This window comes from Leptinotarsa decemlineata, unplaced genomic scaffold, assembly GCF_025532065.1.
Source record: "Leptinotarsa decemlineata unplaced genomic scaffold, Ldec_3_MD MMD2_tig00001393_RagTag_RagTag, whole genome shotgun sequence".
NCBI classification, from domain to species: domain Eukaryota; kingdom Metazoa; phylum Arthropoda; class Insecta; order Coleoptera; family Chrysomelidae; genus Leptinotarsa; species Leptinotarsa decemlineata.
The window spans coordinates 5,754,348-5,773,485 of record NW_027412562.1 but is presented as its reverse complement, the minus strand read 5'-3'; the positions used below and the strand labels follow the sequence as shown (position 1 = coordinate 5,773,485).

The 19,138-nt window shown below is 34.1% G+C and overlaps 3 protein-coding genes across 4 annotated transcripts in view; 2 read left to right on the top strand and 1 right to left on the bottom strand.

Moving 5' to 3' along the window:
- LOC111511714 (uncharacterized) overlaps positions 1-6,420 on the top strand; it is a 35,654-nt gene extending 29,234 nt beyond the window's left edge. For both annotated transcript variants that reach the window (XM_074175893.1, XM_023167747.2), the window contains one exon: positions 5,815-6,420. In XM_074175893.1, the coding sequence (XP_074031994.1) occupies positions 5,815-6,092 (278 nt within the window). In that variant the 3' untranslated portion in view covers positions 6,093-6,420. The remainder of the gene's footprint in view (positions 1-5,814) is intronic.
- Positions 6,421-10,755: 4,335 nt separating this feature from the next.
- LOC111511718 (uncharacterized) lies at positions 10,756-16,005 on the bottom strand. Its single transcript, XM_023167751.2, is given in 4 exon segments — positions 10,756-10,960; positions 11,079-11,322; positions 14,423-14,971; positions 14,973-16,005. Coding segments are annotated over 4 exon segments (1,899 nt in total). The 5' UTR covers positions 15,882-16,005; the 3' UTR covers positions 10,756-10,763.
- A 1,562-nt stretch (positions 16,006-17,567) lies between these two features.
- LOC111511717 (SET domain-containing protein SmydA-8) overlaps positions 17,568-19,138 on the top strand; it is a 31,391-nt gene continuing 29,820 nt past the window's right edge. The window contains exon 1 of the mRNA XM_074175891.1: positions 17,568-17,765. Within this exon, the coding sequence (XP_074031992.1) occupies positions 17,719-17,765 (47 nt within the window). The 5' untranslated portion in view covers positions 17,568-17,718. The remainder of the gene's footprint in view (positions 17,766-19,138) is intronic.

Below are 19,138 nucleotides of genomic sequence, written 5' to 3'. Positions count from 1 at the left end.
TCCCTATAAAAGAATACGTTGTGTTTTATACAGAGGAATTTTTAGATCAGAATTTGTTATAAAGCAAAAAAAAACAGGAAACACTACCAATCACTAATAATAAATAGCTGCGACTGTAAAGCCAAGTCTACAAACTAACGAAGCCAAATAAATAAACAATTTTTTTGATAGATGTTGATATTTTTCATACAAAGTCTGATGAAATTTCAAATATAGACTTAAGTGAAGCTGTCGATTTGAAAATTTCATTCGTTGCACAATTTTCTTCCAGAATTGTCATTATTTCAGTTTTGATATTTATATTTTTTAATGGATCCTTGAACCTCTTTGATGTTAGATGAATGTGTAGGTCTGTTTGTATTTTAATGTTTGCTAAACTGTTGAGTAGTTCCAACTGGCACTGAAGTCATCTGCCATGAACTTTTCATTTCATGATCAGTTTTATGTTGCATTCTAAAGTTTCAGGTCTATATATTTTTATATTTAATGGTATATTGTGAATGTGTTATGTTCACCAAGCATGTTGTAGAAGGATAGTAGTAGATATAGAATTGTATTTCCGATTAGAAAACAATTCCACAACCGTCTGTGTTTACAACATCGAATGTTATGGAAAATGAGAAATAAATCTTTCTATGTTTTTTTGCGACTTTTATTTGTAACTAATGTTACGGCAGTTTTGTCCTATAAGGACGTTTTCAAACAATTATTGTCCTTATAAGACGAAACTGCAATAACATTAGTTACAAATAAAAGTGGTAAAAAACATGGAAAGTTTTATTTCTCATAACGGCTATATCCATCAATTTATTAGATGTTATTATTTTTTCATTTAATATTAGAAAAAGGACGGTTTGAACTATTATTTTATCTAAATATATTGCTTTTTTTTGAAGGTATCGATTGCTCATACCTCCATGTATGTACTTAACTGTAAAAGTACCTAGAGACAACATGCTCAGCTAAGCAGGGAATAATATCACGTTTTTGATAATTGCCCCCTCTGTCTTTACAACTAACAACTAACTTTACAACTAACCGTACATTTTCAAACAATATTTAGGGATATTTCTGGAATAAATATGTTAATAATGTCAATGATCTGTTTTCTTTTGGTCAGATCTTGAAGGTTAAATTTAGCTTAATTTAAAATTACAAATTTACTGTTTCAACCCTATTAAATTTTTAATGTGTTGTCCAAATATACCATCCTCAGCTGAATGAATTAGATTTACTAGTTATGTTCGAATGGCTTTATTTGCACTTTCCACTGCTTTTTTACAACTTTGCATTTGTCGAACAACAAAGTCATTTCTTCAGAAGTCGTTGGAAACAGCTCCCATTTTGATAGTTTTTCACTTTTTGTTTATAAATATATTCATTGAATTCAGAAAAGACAATTTTTTTAATTGAAACTACCTATGTATATTTACATAAAAAAACAGTTTGGCAAAGCTTTTTTTTAGAAAAAAATCTTCATGTAATAGTTAATGTAAATAACAGTACATTGAATACTCATGTAAGAATAATGGCACTAACGTTAACGTTGTTTTTGATAGATGTATTGGTGGTTTCAAAAGTTTTGTCCGTTTTCATGAGTCTACTTTAAACTGTAATATATCAGTGAATACTCATTCAATTTAATGGATGTGAGAGTCATTAGAATCAATGCACTGTTGCCAACACAATTCTATTAATTCCATCAGCATAAAAATTGTGTTCTCGGGATTCGATGAAATCGAAGAAGGCCGTTTATGCCTGGTTCTGATCGGCGAAGGCTCTACCGATGAGGAAGTTAGCAAAGTGCTTGGAAAGATGGTAGTCGGATGGCGAGGTATATGGGGAATATGCTGGGTGAGGCAGAACTTCGACCGCTCAATTAGTTTGATTTTCGGACGGTGTTTTGTGAAACGTGCGGACGGGCGTTGTCGTGGAGCAATATTGGCACTGACGACCAGTGCCGGCTGCTGCTGATGCAATTTTGGGTACCATTCGTCTATTTCCTCACAATAGGACTCTGCTGTGATGGTTTGGCCTGGTTGCTGAAAGTTAAAGTGAATCGCACCAGCCGCTGACCACCATATACTAATCATGGTGTTTTTTCGCGTTTCGGAAGTGCCTGTCCAACCAATGTCCTGAACGTCTCCTGTTGTAGAGGATCCACTTTGCGCAAAAGCAGAGAAGAACAGATCTCGAAACGTGACAATTTCTGTGGACCGTTCAAATCGTGGGACATCCACTTTTCGAGCTTCTTGAACTTTCCAATACGTTTTAAACCGTCAAAAACCATCCAGGGACCTCAAATCCTCGTCCTGGGGTACTGTAGGACGACCACTTCGAACAGTGCATTCATTAATACTGTCATTGCCAAATGCCTGGACTGGTCATGAGGGGATGTCCACAGGGAGAGGTCTTATCACCCCTTCTCTGGAACATAGTTCTGGATACCCTAATTAATCACCTTAACAAAAATGGATTCTACACAATTGCATACGCAGATGACATAGTTATCGGCAAATTTGTAAACACACTGTGCGATAGAGCGCAGGATGGGCTCAAATTAATAGAAACATGGTGTAAGGAACACTCACTGTCGATCAATCCCAAGAAGACTGAGATGGTCCTTTTCACCAGGAAAAGAAGTTTAACGGGCTTAAAACCTCCCGAAATCTTCAAAAGCAAACTAAACTTCTCTGAAGAGGTGAAATACCTTGGTACTATCCCCGACAAGAAGCTAACATGGAACTCTCATCTACAGAGTAGAGCAAAAAAAGCATACATGGCTTATGAGCAATGTCGGAGGACAGTTGGACGCGCATGGGGTCTTTCACCCCGTGTGGTCACCTGGATCTACACTGCAATAATAAGACCTATCTTAACGTATGGAGCCATTGCATGGGGACCGAAAGTTCTACAAGCAACGGCCATCCAAAGATTATATCAAATACAGCGAGGGCTTGTTTAAACATCACAGGAGCCATGAGAACAACACCAACCGCGGCAATGGAATTAATCACGAGTCTGACCCCTCTGGATCTGTACGTTAAGGAGGTTGCGTTAATGTCCATGGTACGATTGCGCACGGCTGGTGTAAACCTTGAAGTAGGAATGGGTCAATTGAGGCTGGGCCTATGGCGGGAAGCGCTTACTGCGCAACCTCTGCTGCAGGCAACAAGTGATGCAATTGAACTCAAGTTTGTGTTTAATAAACCCTACAAAATACAAATTAAGCAGAACACAGAGTCAGATGCTACAAATGCAATACGGATTTATACAGACGGCTCAAAGACCAAAGAAGGCTCAGGATGTGGAGTGTACTCCAGGTCACTAAGCCTAAGGATTAAGTGGGAAATGGGAAGAAATGCCAGCGTGGTCCAAACAGAATTGGCTGGTATGTCAATCGCCACAAAAGAAATAACCAAGAAAAGAATTTCTGGCAAAAACATAACAATCTGCACTGACAGCAGACAAGCCCTATTAGATTTGAACAGACAACGTATAACCTCAGGGCTGGTACTAGAGTGCTACCAAGATTTAGCCAAAGCCTTCTTAGATAATAACATTATCCCGAGGTGGGTTAAAGGGCACGATAAGAGTAAAGGCAATCGCATTGTCGACTCTTTCTTTAGCCAAGGAAGCGGCTGGACTAAGAATTTTAGGACCCAGTGGCACCCACGGCCTGATGACTTCGACAATTGCGGAACTAGTGCTCAATGCTCAATCCTTAAAGAGATGGGATGGAATCAAAGGATGTAATCTTGCCAGGATCACCTTGGGCGACCTGGGAAGCTGGCGCCGAAGAAATATCTGGCGATGACCAGGAAAAATCTACGCCTTACAGTAGGATTTCTGACTGGCCACTGTCAACTAAGGAAACACCTCCATAATATGGGGCTAGTAGACACACCTCTATGCAGGATGTGTGAACAGGAAGATGAGACTGTCAGGTATGCCCTGTGCGAGTGCCCGGAGTTATCGTCAATAAGAGAGTGTGTGTTCGGCGAGTCTTGGCCTACACCTGCCGATATAAAGAAGATGTCTCCCAGCGACCTGTCCACCTTCCTGGAAAGGACAGGATGGACGATGACCTAGGAGGACAACTCCTCAGGAGGATGTACAATGGGTCACATGTGGCCAAAGTGCGTGGGCTTACACTCACCCTCCCTACTCTACAGATACAGACAGAGATGCCTGGTTATTTTTTCAGGCTGTTTCGGCAGCTCATTGGTTCAATTTGAATTCGTAGAGAAAAATTGGCAAAAATCGCTAAAACATCATATAGTAATGAGCTGAAAAGAGGCAAAAAATGAAATTTTTCATAAAAATGAACAGCGTCTATCGAGATTAGTATATACAGTAGAATAAATATTTAATGAGATATTGAACAACAAAAACACATGCCATTAAAACGGCAAACCTTTGAACAAGAGGGTTTGAGAATAACGATAAGTATAAAGTTATACTCCAAACAATTTCGAGTGTCCTTTTGAAAAAACCAGATATAATAGTGGTGAGAATCTTTCAATTGTGCACTCATATCTATCAAGTAGTTGTTGTAGCAGTCCATTTATGTGTAAGCGGTATTGATGGCTTCAGCACACAATGGTGAAGTGTCTTCAATATAACCTTCAGCCATTGTTGATGATCAACAACCCCTACACCTTTCTAACGTGGTTATATTTGTCCCAGAGTCCACTAACGATCTAGCAGAACTTCTGCGGAAACCGTGTCCAGTAAATTTTTGTGGGTTTGATTTTAGAAATTTTGGCATTTGTTCTGGCATTTTCCCAAATTTATGGATACCAAGCCGTTGGTTGTATGCCTTGTTATTAGCGTATTAAAAAAAAACAGATAAACAGCCTGACGGTCTACAATATTCATATTTTCTGTAAAAGTTTTAATGTTCCACTACAATAAATGAGTGAACGGTTGATTTTTCGGGAACTACTATTTGAAAAAGCCAATATCTGGAAACCTTGTAGGTTGGATATGCTGATAGATGGAGACAGAACCGAAACCTGTCGTTCGTATTCTATTCAGATTTTCAATTTATTGACCGTATTGCAAAAAATCCTTCAGTCAATATCAGTTTATTTCCAAATGTAAATAACTTCGAAAATTAATTACGAATTTGACATTGTCAAACAGTGTCACTTTTAAGTGTAAGTACTCAGTACCTCAGTTGTTGGACGTAGGGGGGCGACAGGTGCTTGACGAAAAAACAGATTTTAATAGAAACAGAGTGCCATAGGTCGACAATTTTCGACAAAATAGTTTACATGGGAAAGAGTATCTCTTGATAACTACTTATATCCAATCAACAAAACAACCTGCAGCTGGTTTCTAAATATGGCCGTCGACGGCATGTCGTCTACAAATAAATAATTGATTGAAATATAATATATATATCTACGATTTAGACGCTCTTGTTCTATCATCATATCCATCAAAACAACTTCAATGTTGGTGTCATATAGTTATTATGTGAATATCTAATGCAGTTGTTTTATTAATTAGTGCAAGAATTTTTTCAAGAAAAACATTGTTTAACAATATGAATAATTCTGTCCTCGCTTCTAAAGGTTTTTGATTGAAAATAATGTGAAATACAAAAATTTTAAAAAAATCATCACAATCGGAGTTTGCTCTGAAGACTTCTGCAGATTGCCTTACATATTCCTTGACGCTACTATATGTAAATAATTGCATGTAAATATCTTAATGACATTTCTACCACAGTATTGCTTGCAATATTCTTAAAACTGATAGCTATCAGTTTTTAATGAATCAATTTCACGTTCTTTCTTCACGCAGATGATGACGATTGCTTTACCGCTCCCAGTGATAGCATGGATTTCATGTCCAAATCTGATGATGCTGACCATGATATTATACACAACCAGCAACTGATGGAGCCACTTGTCGAAATTAAAACGGAAATACCAGAAAAACCTCCCGTCAAACCGGATGTAAGCGACACTAGTAACTTCTTCGAGAACATAGGGTTATTCGAAAACACATCTGCCATCGCCAAAATAGGAGAATGTACAATTTCGGTGGCAACAACCAGCGGCACGGGATGCCCAAAGTGAGAGTGAAATCGCAATTATTTTATATTGAAAGAAAATAATCTTTGTTTTATTGAATGTGATCGTTATTTCTAGAATTGAAATATTGACACAGCATTTTTTGAATACATTTTTGTTGGTGATTAGCTATTTACATTTGATATGTAAGTTGGGCATGTTCAATCGGTATATTTTTCTCACCTTATTAGCGATATCAGTATTGTTTAAAATTTAAAATATTTGTAGGTTAGTGGAGGTAGCACGACATTCATCTCTACACAATTTAAAATAAATCGTGACTGTAAATATTTTCAGATTTTCAAATATATAATAAAGTGACTATTTTAAGACAGTTTTTGTTTTGAATTTCCCCGCTTCATTAACACCAGCTGAAGGTATTGATGAAATTTCTGGAAGACCGCTGAGATATGTCAGGGAATATATAAAAGAGCCCCTAGCATATTTAATAAATGAAACATTCGTTACAGGTCAATACCCAACAAATTTGAAAACTCCAAAATCAGTACCGATATATAAAAATAAAGGATCCAAACATGAAGTTAACAATTATAGAAACATCTGCTTACAAAGTCAGCTTTAAAAGATTCTCGACTTTGCTTTCAATTGCCGCCTCAACAAATTTCTAGAACACCATAATCTAATGTTGAACTATCAACACGAATTTAGACAAAATAAATCAACAGCAGTAGCAGAGCTTTGTGAAAACATTTAAGCAACAAACCAAACACAATAGCTTTATACTTCAACTTGAGCAGAACATTTGATACTGTGAGATGATACTTTCATAGAAAAATTATATCGAACAGGGGTTTGAGCTGTTGCAAATTATTGGATTACAGCATATTCAAAAGATAGAAAACAGATTGTAGTATTGAATAATAATAAATCAAAAGAAAGAACAATTATTATGGGTGTCCCACAGGGTTCTATAATGGCCCTAGTATTTTTCATAATCTTCATGAATGATATGATTAATTCATTTCCGAGTGTGCAAAATATAATTATGTATGCTGACGATACCAATTTTCTTATCTCCGAAAAAAAAAATATGTGATATGATACTCAGAGCCAATACTATAGCAAATGAATTCTATGACTGGTGTACCTAAATGGGTTGGCTACTAATGAATTTGGAAAAAACGTGTTTCATGCAGTTTCTAACGAAAAATCTGAATAAGAATTCTAGGTTTTTTTCTGATTGATTCGGCCGTTACTTGATGAAGATCCATAGTAATTTCAAAAACTACACCTCACGATTTGATATCCACAAACTTTGTGAATATAAAATCGTGAGGTGTAGTTTTTGGAATTCTAGTTCATTAATAAGAGTAAATCGTAGTAGCATCAAGCAGATTGATGTTGCTTGCTTTCTGGGAGTTATGCTGGATAACATGGAAAAATCATATAAACTAAACAACCACCAAGCTGTTTTGTAATGAGGCAACTGAAAAATATTGTATCAACTGAAACCCTGAAACTGGCATACTATGGATTGGTTCAATCAACACTTAATTACGTCTTAATGTTCTGGCCATAATAGATAAGTACTATTTTGATCATTCCCATATTGATTTAAATTTAAGAGCCACCGGTAGACAACTGTTTCAGCCTATTGGGCATCGTCAGTACCAGGCAGGCGGTCCTCGATTGAAGACAAAATGTGAAAAACCAAGAAAAGTACTTGATAGAAATAACTGCGTAAACACAAGCGAAACATAAGTGGAACCACCTATTGGTGTGACACCCAAGTCAACTTGCCAAGTTTTTTTATGTCAGTGTTGGTAGATTGACCAATTAAACGACAACTGGAATTATTTTCCAGCAGCTTGACTGCATTAACCTTTGTCGATTTTAATTCCATTCTTAAAAACAGTAGGTTACACAAGTATGATACAAAAATATGTGTTAAACAACATCAACCATACTCAAGATTAACTATTGAGCAAAACTTTTGTAATAACTTGAGTGACGAATAAAGTTCAATTCTATTCCATTCTAAACCTACACTGCTCACTCTTTGGAGTGGTGTATTCCTAGTGTTTTCATTAAAATATTTATAATTTGTTGTGTGAAAGCTATTTACTGGGATTTTTAGCACTGGTCTGCAGGCTGGTATTTGACTCTGGTTTTATATTATTATTAGTGGGTGTGGCTTGGTTTCTCTTAGTTGGATTACCTGACCTTTTGTTTGTGTACCTTTAAGGATAGGTAGCCAGATGTTATTAATGTTCATTGGCTCGTCTTTTCTACTAAAATTATCCTTGTTTTTGAATTTCTATTGTCTCTCTATATACTCGTAGATAGTAATTTTGAGTTTTGTCGAGTATTAATGTATCTTTGAATGAGATATTGTGAGTGCCTTCTTTGTTGAGAGCATGTTTGGCTACAGCTACTTTGCCAGGTATCTACACTTCTTTTCGTGGTTCCAATGTAGATCAAAACGCAGTTACAAGGGATCAGGTATACCCTGGGTGTTCTGGGGTCTTCAGCTGATCTTAGACTTTGTCTGATAGTTTTTGTTGGCCTGAATGTGTGTTTGACGTCGTGTTTCTCTAAGATTCTGTCAATCCGATCTGTAACATTTTCTGCGTACAATGTAGTGAATGCATCAGTTAAGATCAGAGGTAGCTCATTAATATATAAGACGAATAGTATTGGTTTTAGAATGGAGCCTTGAGGTACCCCAATGTCATTCCTTTGAGATGACCGAGATGTTTTACCACAATGAGAAACTTTTACAATTTGTTTCCGTCCTTTCAGATACGAGCTAAACCAGTCATGAATTTTACCTCTTATACCAAATTTATATAACTTATCAGAGTTTCGTGTTGAACACAATCAAAAGCTCGACCTAAATCACATAATATTCCTGTTGGATTTTCACCCTTCTCAGTAGCTATTAATACTTTCTCATAGAAGGAGATTGCTGTTGTAGTAGAGTATTGGCTACGAAAACCATGATGACTATCCATAATAACTTTGTTCCTCTCTAAAAACTATACCAGTTGATTTAGAACCACATATTCAATTACTTTTGATATTACTGATGGAATAGTGATTGGTCTATAATTAGTTATGTCAGATGGATTACCTTTCTTTAAAATAGGAGACACTAATGAAGTTTTCAATTTTGTTGGGAATATCCCGTCCTCAAGAGACTTATTAATCACGTGAGTTAGAGGTTTAACTATATATTCTGCAATTTTTTTTAATATTACATCTGAAATTCCATCATAACCACAGGAGTGCTTATTTTTAATTTTATAACATTGAGAATATCTATCTCAGAAACATATTGAACAAACATACTCTCTGTTTGAAAATTATTTTGTGGATGATTTAGGTGTTGTAAATTTCCTATTGTTTCCTTTGGTATGTTTACAAAATAATCATTAAATATATTTGATAAAATTGATGGTTCTTCAATAATTTCATTATGTAATTTTATTGTGACGTGTTTTTGGGTTTTTTTTCCATTGAGCTCATTTATAATCTGCCAAGTAGACTTACTTTTGTTTGATGAATTTTGAATTTTATTGATGTAGAATTGACTTTTCGTACTCAACAAGAGGTTTTTATGTTGTTTTTTGGCAAATTTATACTCAAGATCAAGTGTTGGAAATTGTTTTCTTAGGTAATGTAATCGTTTTAAATCTTTAGATGATTTTTTTATTTCATTTTTTACCCATTCATTTCCAATGGTTTTTTTAATTTTTTTGTTTTTAATGGGACACGTGGCTTCAAAGTTGTAAATTAATGTGTCAAGAAAGGGGTTACATTTTTAATCAATATTGTTTACCAAGTAAACCTCTTCCCATTTTTCCTTCTTTAATAAGGTTATAAAATTATTAATATTTACCTCACTCGTTTCCCTAGCATAAATTTTTGTATTAACAGAAGGTTCATTACCTGAAGGTACTGCAAGTAGAAAATTATCATAGTCTGATTCAGTATTCAACATTTGTATATATTTGATCTAGTATACTTTCACAGGTGGAAGTGACACGTGTGGGAGTGTGATTGGTTGGGAGTAACCCATATGATTCTAAAAGATGAGTAAATTTTAGAGACTGATGTGTCGTCATAGAATTTATATTGAAGTCACCACACAAAAATACGCAACTCCTGTTCTTACATACAGTTTCCATAATCATTATGAAGTTTTCAAAAAATGTATCAAAGTGGCCTTACGGTGACCTGTAACACGAAATAATTATGAATATTTGTGTTTTCCTGATCCATTTCAAACCACAAATTTCTATATCTTTTTCAATGCAATACTCATGAAAAGAAAGTGACTCTACATTAATATAATTTTTGGCCCAAATGGCAACTCCACCTCGATTGTATCTAGATCTACCGAATACATTTACCAGCTGATAATAAGGAAAGTTAAAACTCAAAATGTCGCTGTTTGTCAACCAGGTCTCAGTCTCAGGAATACTCTCAGGTTCACAGATACGTCATGCTCTCTCAACCAACGTTTTGAGGACAAAATAGAACAGATGTAAATTTTCTGATGAAAAGTATCACCCTCTAGTTTTTTGCCAAAACCCTAATACCGTTTGTCAACCAACTTTTTCTGTGTGTTTTCGTGATCTAACAATCTAGAAGGAAAATCGTCACATCAACTCTTAGAATTGTGGGACCACAGTGAAAATCTGAGTAAACTTTTTAGAATTTTATAATTTTATTTTGCTTTCTATTCACAGGGAACTTGGAAACTGCACTATTTTGGTCAAGTACGTCAGGATTACCATCTCCGAATGTTTCTATCTGTATACTACTCTCATGCCTCTGTTGTTGAGCTTGATACTGAGGACAATCTCTCTTCAAATGCGTCACGTCTCCACATACATTGCAAGAACCACCTGAGAGGAAAAATAAGAACACATCAATTTCAAATCGAGAGCTTCATTCAATTATACTAATCATTACTGACTTTTCATGTATGGAAACAAGCATTTAACAAAAAAACAAACTTCTCACCTTTGGGATAGAGGCCTCTTGCATTGTCAGGACACTGCCTTGATATATGCCCTTGTTCATTGCATATGAAACACTGAGCATAGTTGAATTGTTGTCCTTTAACCACTTTACATTCGAAATGAGTGTGTTCTGTTGATCCACATTTGAAACAAATTCCACTAGCCAAGTTTTGGGATAGTTCACTTTTACCTACTTCCGGACATTCAGAGAGATTGTGGCCCGACTTCCTGCAGTTGAAACAGACCTAGAAAAACAAATTGAAGAAACACAACTTTGAGAATACAAAAAAATAGAAAATAGTAATGGAGAACTTTATACAGGTGTAGAAATGGCAAACTTTTTTTTAATCCCGATAAGTTACTGCAAAAAATCAAAGAAAAATGTTTTGTTTATCAGCAACTTGCCCCATTTATTAATTTTGCCTCTCAAAAAAAAGTGGACTAGAAATTTTACTGAGTTTGACTTTTCGGAAATTTTCATCTGGCTCCATTTTCAGAATTAGAAATCAGCTATTTCGTAGTTTCTACTCGAAAGTTGTTTTATTTTTCAAATGTCTTTTACATTATCAAATTGGATTTGAAATGGAGGAGTGGAATTATCAAAAAAAATTTCAATGAAAGTTTTAGATATCGTTGCATTGTGCTTTTTTTAACATGTTTTTCAATGAGCAGGGTACCCAGTAGAAGTTTTTTTTTGAATGGAATGAGATATATTATTTTTCATCTTCGGATTCCGACAGAGAAGTACTTTCGAAAAATTTAGTACTTTTCAAATGGAACACAAAATTTTTTATTCTCAATGTGAAAAGCACTTTTTGAAAATATGGGGGATGTACAGAAAATGAAGTAATTATAACAATAGTTTACAAAAATATATTATGAATTCGACAAAAATTATTATTTAACATTTCGTCTTTCAGACTCGATTTTAATAACTTAAGGACTTATTGAACACAAAAATATTGAAATTATTGAAATAATCTACAGAAATGTAGATGAAGAATATTTTGAAATCTTATATCAGGGAAAAAACTCAGCTGCAGGGCATGACTATATCACAAGAAACATGTTGAGATAGCTGGATTATGAGATTCACAAGTATATCATGAAAAACTATGAATTTTGCCTTGAAACTCATTATATGCCTGACAATTGGGAAATGGGCACAATAATTACAATTCCCAAATCAAACAAGGATCACTCCCTTACAGACAGTTATCGTCCGATTACTTTCCTGTCTGTAATTGGTAAAAACTTTTACGAAGCCGTTTACTCCAACTGCTTAATGATAAAATTCCAAGCTACCAGTTTGGATTTAGACAAGGAAGACCTACTATACATCCTCTCATGATTCTTATGAACAACATTGAAACAACCAAGCTGAACAACAACAAAACAGCAGCGATCTTACTGGATATGACCAAAGCATTCGATAGCATTTGGCACAAGAGTCTTTTATCCAAACTGCATCAACTGGGTTGTCCTAACTATCTAATACATACAATTAGGAATCTGCTAATTGACAGGAAGCTGAGAGTTAAAATACTGAGTAGCTTTTCAGATGAATTTATCCCAGAACAGGAAGTTCCACAGGGTTCACCTCTCTCACCATTGTTATATAACTTATACAGCTCTGATATTTATCATCACCAACAAGGAAATATCAACAGTATGCAGATGACACTGTCCTAATTGCGCACGATCAAACGCTAGACAAAGTTATCAACAATTTGGAACATCTTGCAATAATAACAAATAACTGGTTCAATAAATGGAGGCTCCAGCCAAACTCATCTAAGTCTTAGTTCATCATATTCAATCATCGGAATTCCGGAACTTCTCCAACAATCAACGTTTTCCAACATATCTTACATGCCAAATCGACAGTTGATTACCTAGGTGTTACGCTTGATTCCAGACTAAATTTCAATAGCCACGTCAATAACAAAAAAAAAGAAAGTGATTGCAAGAGCCGCACATTTCACAAGTTTGACAAACCCGGGAGGAGGTGAAAACATATCAACAGCAAGCCAGATATATAAACTATTCTGTCGTCCACTTATTGAATACTCGCACCCACTGTTTCTCAATATCATACAAATGGCCTTGAAAACAATTAAAGTATCTGAAACAACGGCTATAAGGAAAATAACAAGATTAAGGCATCCCAATAACCTCTGCTGTACCAACTTACTGGTATTATTCCTATCGAGAAAAGACTACCGTCACTTACTCAGAAGTTTGCTAAAAAAAAACGACAATGTAGAAATCATTAGAAAGTATGCTGTGACAAGAAACCCCCATGCAAGAGTACGACATCGACACCCAACAGAAACACTGTTAGAAAAATTAACACAACTTTATCAATGAAATTGTTTTGTTTGTTCATTTTTATATCCATATAATATTTTTATTTATTTTTTTTGATATTGTAAAATAAGCTATGTTATTTCAAAGCAATTTTGTTACACGGGCGGAAGGACTTCGGTTGATAGCCAATTGAACAAAATTGTAATTTTGTTCAATAAATTACATTTATTATTATTATTCTACAGAAATGTTAACATCGTCAACTAATGAGAGAAATAATGTTTCCAAACAAAGTTTTCTTGAAAATAAAAGAGATGTTTTCAAACATTGAATTTCTGTGTCTCAGAAACTACTTTTAAATATGAAAAAACAATCAGCGGAGAACATGTGCAGTGGTAGTGTGCCGGTATGATTCTGCAACATTACATGGCTGACAGACTGCTGATAGCCATGATGCTCGCTGAGTGGCTCGAGGAATTATTAACATTGCCTACCCAGAGCATGAGGTTAATGACCAAGTAGTTGATGCTGTTGACGACCAAGAAAGAAAACAATACGTCACAATCTTCTGAGTATTACTTTGTGGGTGAAATTGTATTAAAAATTTATTTTCATGGTATACCAATATTCAAACTTCTAGGTATATACTCGTGCAACTCTAATATTGTTAAAAAGTGCTTTTAACAGAAGAATTAAATGAAATAGTGTTCCATTTAAATAAATCAAGAAAATATTGTTTTCAAGTTTTGATTCACCCTCTAGCAGAAACAAGTTTTTAGTCAAGTTATTATTTGATAATTAAAAAAATGCATGTTTTCAAAATCTTGAAAGAGACTTTTAAAACAAGTTTCCATTCAAAATGGAGATAGATGAATAGATTCATTTTTGACTTTGAACCGTTCGTATATACCCTTACAAACTTATATTTACAAAAGTACTTTTCTGTTGGAATCTAAATATGGAGAAAATTACATGTCATTCCATCAAAAATAATCTGACTTTGATATGTGTAAGACATTAGAATCAACCTCATACCTTTTTCTTTTCTCTCGCAAATGCCTTTTCTGCCTTTCTACGTTCCAGTTTAAGAGAAATCTTGATTTCACTTCCCGGCAAACCTTTAGCTATCATGTCTTTTCGTAATTTCTTTAACCTATCGGCATCTTCTTTTTTAACAGGGAATCCATCTACGTAATCAACTTCTACTTCTTTACCATTTATAAACATTTTATGGGGCAGATATGGCTTTTTTCTTTTATGTTCTTCTCTATCTCTTATCTTTGGTGGTCGTTTCTCAGCTTTGTTGAATTTTTTTGGGTCCCTGAAATTATTATTGTCATTAGCAACATTTGAGTTGCTTGTTCTGTTCTTATATGCATCTTTTGATAGGTCTTTTGAAGGTGAAGAATCAAGTGCCTGCACAGGAACAGTTTGTTCTGCTGACAATTTCTCTTTTTTCAGTTGCTCCTTCATTTTTTTCTTCTTTTCAAGTTGTTTGATTCTCTTTTGTTTCTTCTTTTCAATTTTTTTCAAAACTTGTTCCGTAAGATTTTCTTTAGATTTCTTTTCTGGCTGGTTACTAATGGAAAGACTGGAATTTTTTACCTTTTTTCTTCAAGTTCTTTTTTTCTGAAGGCTGTTCATTGGTAACATTTTCGTTTATTTCAATTTTGTTATCATTATTTTCTTCCACAACGATCTTTCTCTTTTTCTTCTTTTTTGGCTTGTTAACATCTTCACTTTCTAATTTATTAGTGGAGTCTTCATCTTTTTTAACTGTCCCTTCTTTCATTTCTTGATCAACCAATATTTTTAGCTTTTTCTTTTTAATTTTTTTCTTTTTGAGAATTGGTGTCAGAACTTCTTTTTTAGAGCTTTCTTCATCTGGAGGAGCGTCACTGTCACTCTCGTTTTCAAATTTTTTGTTACCCGATGTTTTCTCGATTTTATGTTTGAAATCTTTTGACAAAGTCTGATATTCTTTCGATTTATCAGTACAACTTTCATTTATACCCAAAGAACTTTTCATTTTCTTGTTTTTATTTTTTTTCTTATTCTTACAACTTCCCTCATTAGCAGGAAAATCACTATCACTCTTCTTAAGAAATTCTGTAGCATTTAAAACACTGTCGACTTTAGATTTTAAGCCCTTAAAAGTCTCATCGTTAGAGGAAATATCATCGAATTCCATGGAATTGTTGAAAGAGTTTTTCCTCTTCTTAGGGCTGGAAACACCATTACTTACGTTTGATTTTTCCTTGTTTGCATTTGGAAAAATTGACCACTCCGATTTTTTATTTTCCAGAGCCCTCTCATCCAAAAATGCCTTATAATTTGCATTTCTTTGATTCATAAATTCCTCTCTTTTCTTAGCATCCTCAATTTCCTTATTTTTTAAAGTTAACTGTTCCTTCATTTCTGCCCATGGTGTTGCCTGTTCCGGAACACGTTCATTAGACGCTTTCGATCCTTTAGCTCTTGCAAATCGGGTCATTTTCAACAACAAAAAGCCACTTAATATTCAAACTATTCTTATGTCTTCAAATACTGAAAATAAAATATGGCAATGTGAAATTTCATGTTGATAAAGCTAGGTTAGGGTGTCAATTTCTCTTCTTTTTATTATTTTCATCCTCAGTTGTTGGTAACAGTCATCCACAGTCATATTTTCTCGCTAGGTTGATTCATAGTTATTGTATACTATATATTTGATAGTTACAAAAAAAATCCAACGAAAAACATCCGCTGGATAGTTTCTACTGATAGAAACGCGTTAACGTTTCAATTGGACCAATAAATGAACCCATCGGATCAATTCTGAACTCATTGGTGAATTTGAGAAATCTAGATTAGTGAGGAAAATGGTTTACTGATTTTCATATCTTTTGGAGAGCCAACTCTACTAATCATTATTGAGAGCTGGCATTTATATTTGTGTAAAGGAGTATAAATACACTCACTAGACATTTTTGTGTATTTGCAACTATAGTTCTTTTCAGCAATAATTAATGTTTTTTTTCTAAGTTTGACTTTTGAGTTGTTTAACCTGAATGCCGCTTATTTTGTGGACCTCTCGAATGGTATCGAAAGATCGAAAGTTATAACAAAATGAAATTTTGAATATTGCCTCAAGAGCAGTGTTGCCAATTATTTATTGTCATACTACCCAAAATTGTAACTGAAATTACTTGACTTTTGCCAAGACCCAACATTTTTGAAGACCGACGATAAAATATATGATACGTTTTTTCTCCTCTGGGTAACACTTGGTAAAATTATCTATTTTGAAATAAAAAATCGCGAAGGAGTGAATGATTAGTAAATCGAAGACAATTTCAATTTTGAAATTCAAAATTCCAACATATCTACAGTTATTATTTGTTTACGAGTTTACGGACTTAGCATAGAATAAGATAACGCCACGGTACTCTTTGCTATACAGGATACAGGAGATACAGGATAATAATCAGATACGAGCAAGGGCACAATATTGAATGCGAGTAGTGAGCATTCGAAAAGAAACTGAAGAATTCGAGAACATATAAATGCCAGGATGTCTGTTCTATAATGAGTTGGATCACCTGGTAATGACCAAAAATAATTTTATTTAGAAAATTACCAATTACCCAAATTACCCTAGTTACCCGCCTTCTTTGTAATTACCAGGTTATTGGCAACAGTACCCCAGAGTATTAGAGAGCTTCGAATATATCGGTTTCATTTATCCTCACGACAAATAGGTGGCAGCACTGATTCGATTTTAAATTTGTGTCTTATCGGTTTAATATTTTGAACTTCATAGGAGTCGAAATAAACACATGGAGAGAAAACAATAATTGTTTTTCAATAGAAAAAGACTCATCTAGGTGTTCCAAATATTTATGCACAATTAATGAAAGCCACATGTGTAGATCAGTTTCTACATATAGAAAGTAAAAATTTGTAATTGATTAGAAAATACAAAAAATATGATTTCTTGTTTATAAAAAACCTATTTGATTTATATCTATTCCTTCATTGGGTGGTAGAAATTTCCACAAAATTGAATAACTCGAATAATTTTCGGGCTAGTGGCATTCATAGAGAATGTGATTCATAAATCCAAAGGGTGATACTTGTTTGAAAGGAATAAATCTGGATCGACAGCATTTTTCTTGGCAGGCGTTCAATTACTGTCTGCCCTGCCATACCTTTCCGATTCGAGATATTTTTAGTTCTTATAACACAATGTTAATTATGATGGCACAGATTCCTGCTGTTTGATTTTGTTCCGGAAACGGCGTTCAGTCTAAAAATTTCTGTCCAAGCCAGCTGATACAAATATTACAACAATGAGCGAAGGAATTTACAGCATTCAAAAGAATGAAAAGTTTGGAAGGTAAGAGTGCAGATTTATCTAAAAAGTATTAATTAACATCTAATGACCAATAAAAAAAGCGTAAAACATTTGAGGAGTTTCAATTGACCTTTTCTGGAACGTTTTATTCTCCATAATCTGAAAAATGTATAATGGAAAACTATACCCTCATAAAGTTCTTCATGGTAAAAGTTCTCCATGGTAAAAGTCCCAGAAAAAGTCATAAAAATTTTCTGTTATCATTTTTCAAACCTATACTTTCCAGTTATTCTGTGTAACTAGGTACTTCAGTGATTTTTGCAGGAAATTGTTTTGGTTTTATAGAGTTGATTACCTTCTTCAGTCTATGTTTTTTATTTAATGATATCAGGTTTTTTTATCTAATAGTCTCTAAAAAATTTCAAAACTTATCGTTTTTTTCTTAACTGTTTCAAATTTACCTACCTATATTGTTTTTGACTCGATCGATGGATTTTGTTTGATTTTCATTGATTTCTTTGAACAAGTTTTTTTCTCTACATTTTGAATATATTCAACGAATCCTTGAAATATTTTTGATTTCATTAGAGAATAATTGAAAATATTTTGTGTTCAACATTGTAAACTCCATGTGTTACGATTTTTCACATTCAATTTTACACAGAAGTGAAGCTTGTTTCTACCTGACTGAGGCTACACAGTTTCCACAAAAAATATTGAGGTCGGTAATTTTTTGCCCTCAACATTATTATTTTCGCAGTCTTTCTTTTATTATTTACCAATAGCAGACTTTTATCATTGACTGTTGAATTAAGTACGAATTCATCAAATTTCAATGGAACTTTTTAGTATGGAAAGAAAGATTTTGGATTTCTACTTCTCCATCTTTATACAATGCGTGTAGCAAACATTCAATCCAAAGCAAGGTAGAAAGCAGTACATTTCGAAATAAACTCTTTACAAAGATGTGTAGATCATGCAAAGAAGTAACTTTCAGACACAAACTGGAAGAAAAACCGTCTCGAAACAGTTACTTTCATATAAAAATTGAATTACACGAATGAAAACATACTTTGGAAACAACTTTTTTTCTATAAAAAATGAATTTAACAAAACACTTTTTCCTACGCAGTTTGTACTTCAAATATTCATTATGGAATTCAATCAGATTACTACACAATACGAGTATATAATAGTGTTACTATAATAGTGTTATAATAATTGACTACACTGACGTATAAACAAACTTAACTTTATTTCACACTTCAACAAACACTTCAACTAAAACTTCAACTATTATTCGAATGTCTATTGCCTTACTAGATTGCTTCGCGTACCGCAGTGTAACTTCCACTTGACTGTATCGACTCGTGGCTAGCGTTCATATATCGTAATCGAATGTGCTATAAAATTCC